This window comes from Coptis chinensis, chromosome 5 (genome assembly GCF_015680905.1).
Source record: "Coptis chinensis isolate HL-2020 chromosome 5, ASM1568090v1, whole genome shotgun sequence".
Lineage (NCBI taxonomy): Eukaryota > Viridiplantae > Streptophyta > Magnoliopsida > Ranunculales > Ranunculaceae > Coptis > Coptis chinensis.
In genome coordinates this window covers 79,232,255-79,233,839 of record NC_141460.1, presented here as the reverse complement: position 1 = coordinate 79,233,839, position 1,585 = coordinate 79,232,255, and the positions used below count along the sequence as shown (strand labels likewise).

General features: G+C 41.0%; 1 protein-coding gene across 1 annotated transcript; it reads right to left on the bottom strand.

The window, feature by feature from the left end:
* Positions 1–235: 235 nt before the first annotated feature.
* LOC147499115 (uncharacterized) lies at positions 236–880 on the bottom strand. Its single transcript, XM_086563418.1, has one exon. The coding sequence runs from the start codon at positions 878–880 to the stop codon at positions 236–238; it is 645 nt and encodes a 214-aa protein (XP_086419544.1).
* Between the last annotated feature and the right edge of the window lie 705 nt (positions 881–1,585).

The following is a 1,585-nucleotide window of genomic DNA, read 5'->3' as shown; positions in this document are numbered from 1 at the left end:
CAATGCTCGACCAAGTCATTCTTCAATCTATCATGAACAACTTTTGAGCGAACCCTCGACGCCCGGATGCCCAACGAGATAGAACAAAGTGGCGTTCATCTTCAGGAGCACCTTCTCTACTTGGTATTTCCAAATCAGAAATATACTGCGGGATATCCGTTTCACGTTTATCTTCCACAATCATATTGTGTAAAATAATGCAAGCCCTCATAACAGTAGCCATGTTCTCCAAATATCATAACCTGCACTGATTCGCTAAAATAGCCCAACGCAATTGTAATATACCAAACGGCCGCTCTATGTCTTTTCTAGCAGCTTCTTGCTTCTTTGCAAAATGTTTGTCTTGTGCAATAGTCGGTTTAGCAATCGTTTGAATCAAAGTGGCATAATTAGGATAAATACCGTCAACCAAGTAATAGCCCATATCATAATGATGGTCATTCACAGTGTAGTTACAAGGAATAGCTTCATCATTGACTATATCATCAAATATTGGTGAGCGGTCAAGCACATTAAGATCATTGTGAGAACCCGCCATTCCAAAAAAAGCATGCCAAATCCATGCGTCACGATCGGCAACTGCCTCCAAAATCACTGTTGGTTTATGCTTATAGCCAGTGTGAGACCCTTGCCACGCGGATGGGCAATTCTTCCATTGCCAGTGCATGCAATCAATGCTTCCTAGCATTCCAGGCCATCTGCGTTCCTCAGACTCTTTAAGCAAACGTTGAATATCTGCAGCATTTGGTTTGCGCAAGTATTCACCTCCAAAAATTCTAATAATTCCATCACAAAAATAGCGCATGCATTCATGAACAGTTGGCTCAGCAACATGTAACATATCATCTACTAGATCAGCGGCAGTCCCATAAGCAAGCATTCATTATAGCAAAGAATTACTTTTATTTTTGGGTTAATCCCAAACTTACCCTCACAATTAACTTTTTGTTGAAAATATGGTACATTATGATTAAGATGATTGAAAATACGAGTAAATAATGACTGACCCATACGAAATCGGCGTCGAAAGTCGTGGTCACGAAATATAGGATTTGCGCCGAAGTAGTTAGCATTTACACGAGCCAGTGTTGCCTCGTACTGACGAGGCTTATATTTTCTTCCTTTCTTCGAACCACCATGTGGTCTATAAGAAGACTCCGCTTCTTGCTGACACAATAAACTCAGACAATGTCGAACCAAAGGTAGAGCAATAGCCACTAATTTACGAGTTTTAACTGCAGTGTTATCATTTGAAGAGCTCGAGCTCGAACTCGATGAAGAATCAGAAGAAGATGAATGATCCATTGAAAAAATCTTCAAGAGTTTTGGTAGTGTTTTTTTTTTGGCTCAAGGAGATGAGTTTAGATGAGAGGGAACATGAAAAATGAAGAGAACATCGCAAAACCAAGAGAGTTAAATGGTTATAGCACGCGGTTTCTGGAAAACCGCGCGGTTTTGGCAAAACCGCGTGGGCATGGACCTGTAAAATGGGCTTCTATGGAGCGGTTTTGGCAAAACTGTGTGGGCTATATGGCGTGGTTTTGGCGAAACCGCATAGTTGCTTGGTGTTTTTTTTATGTTGCTC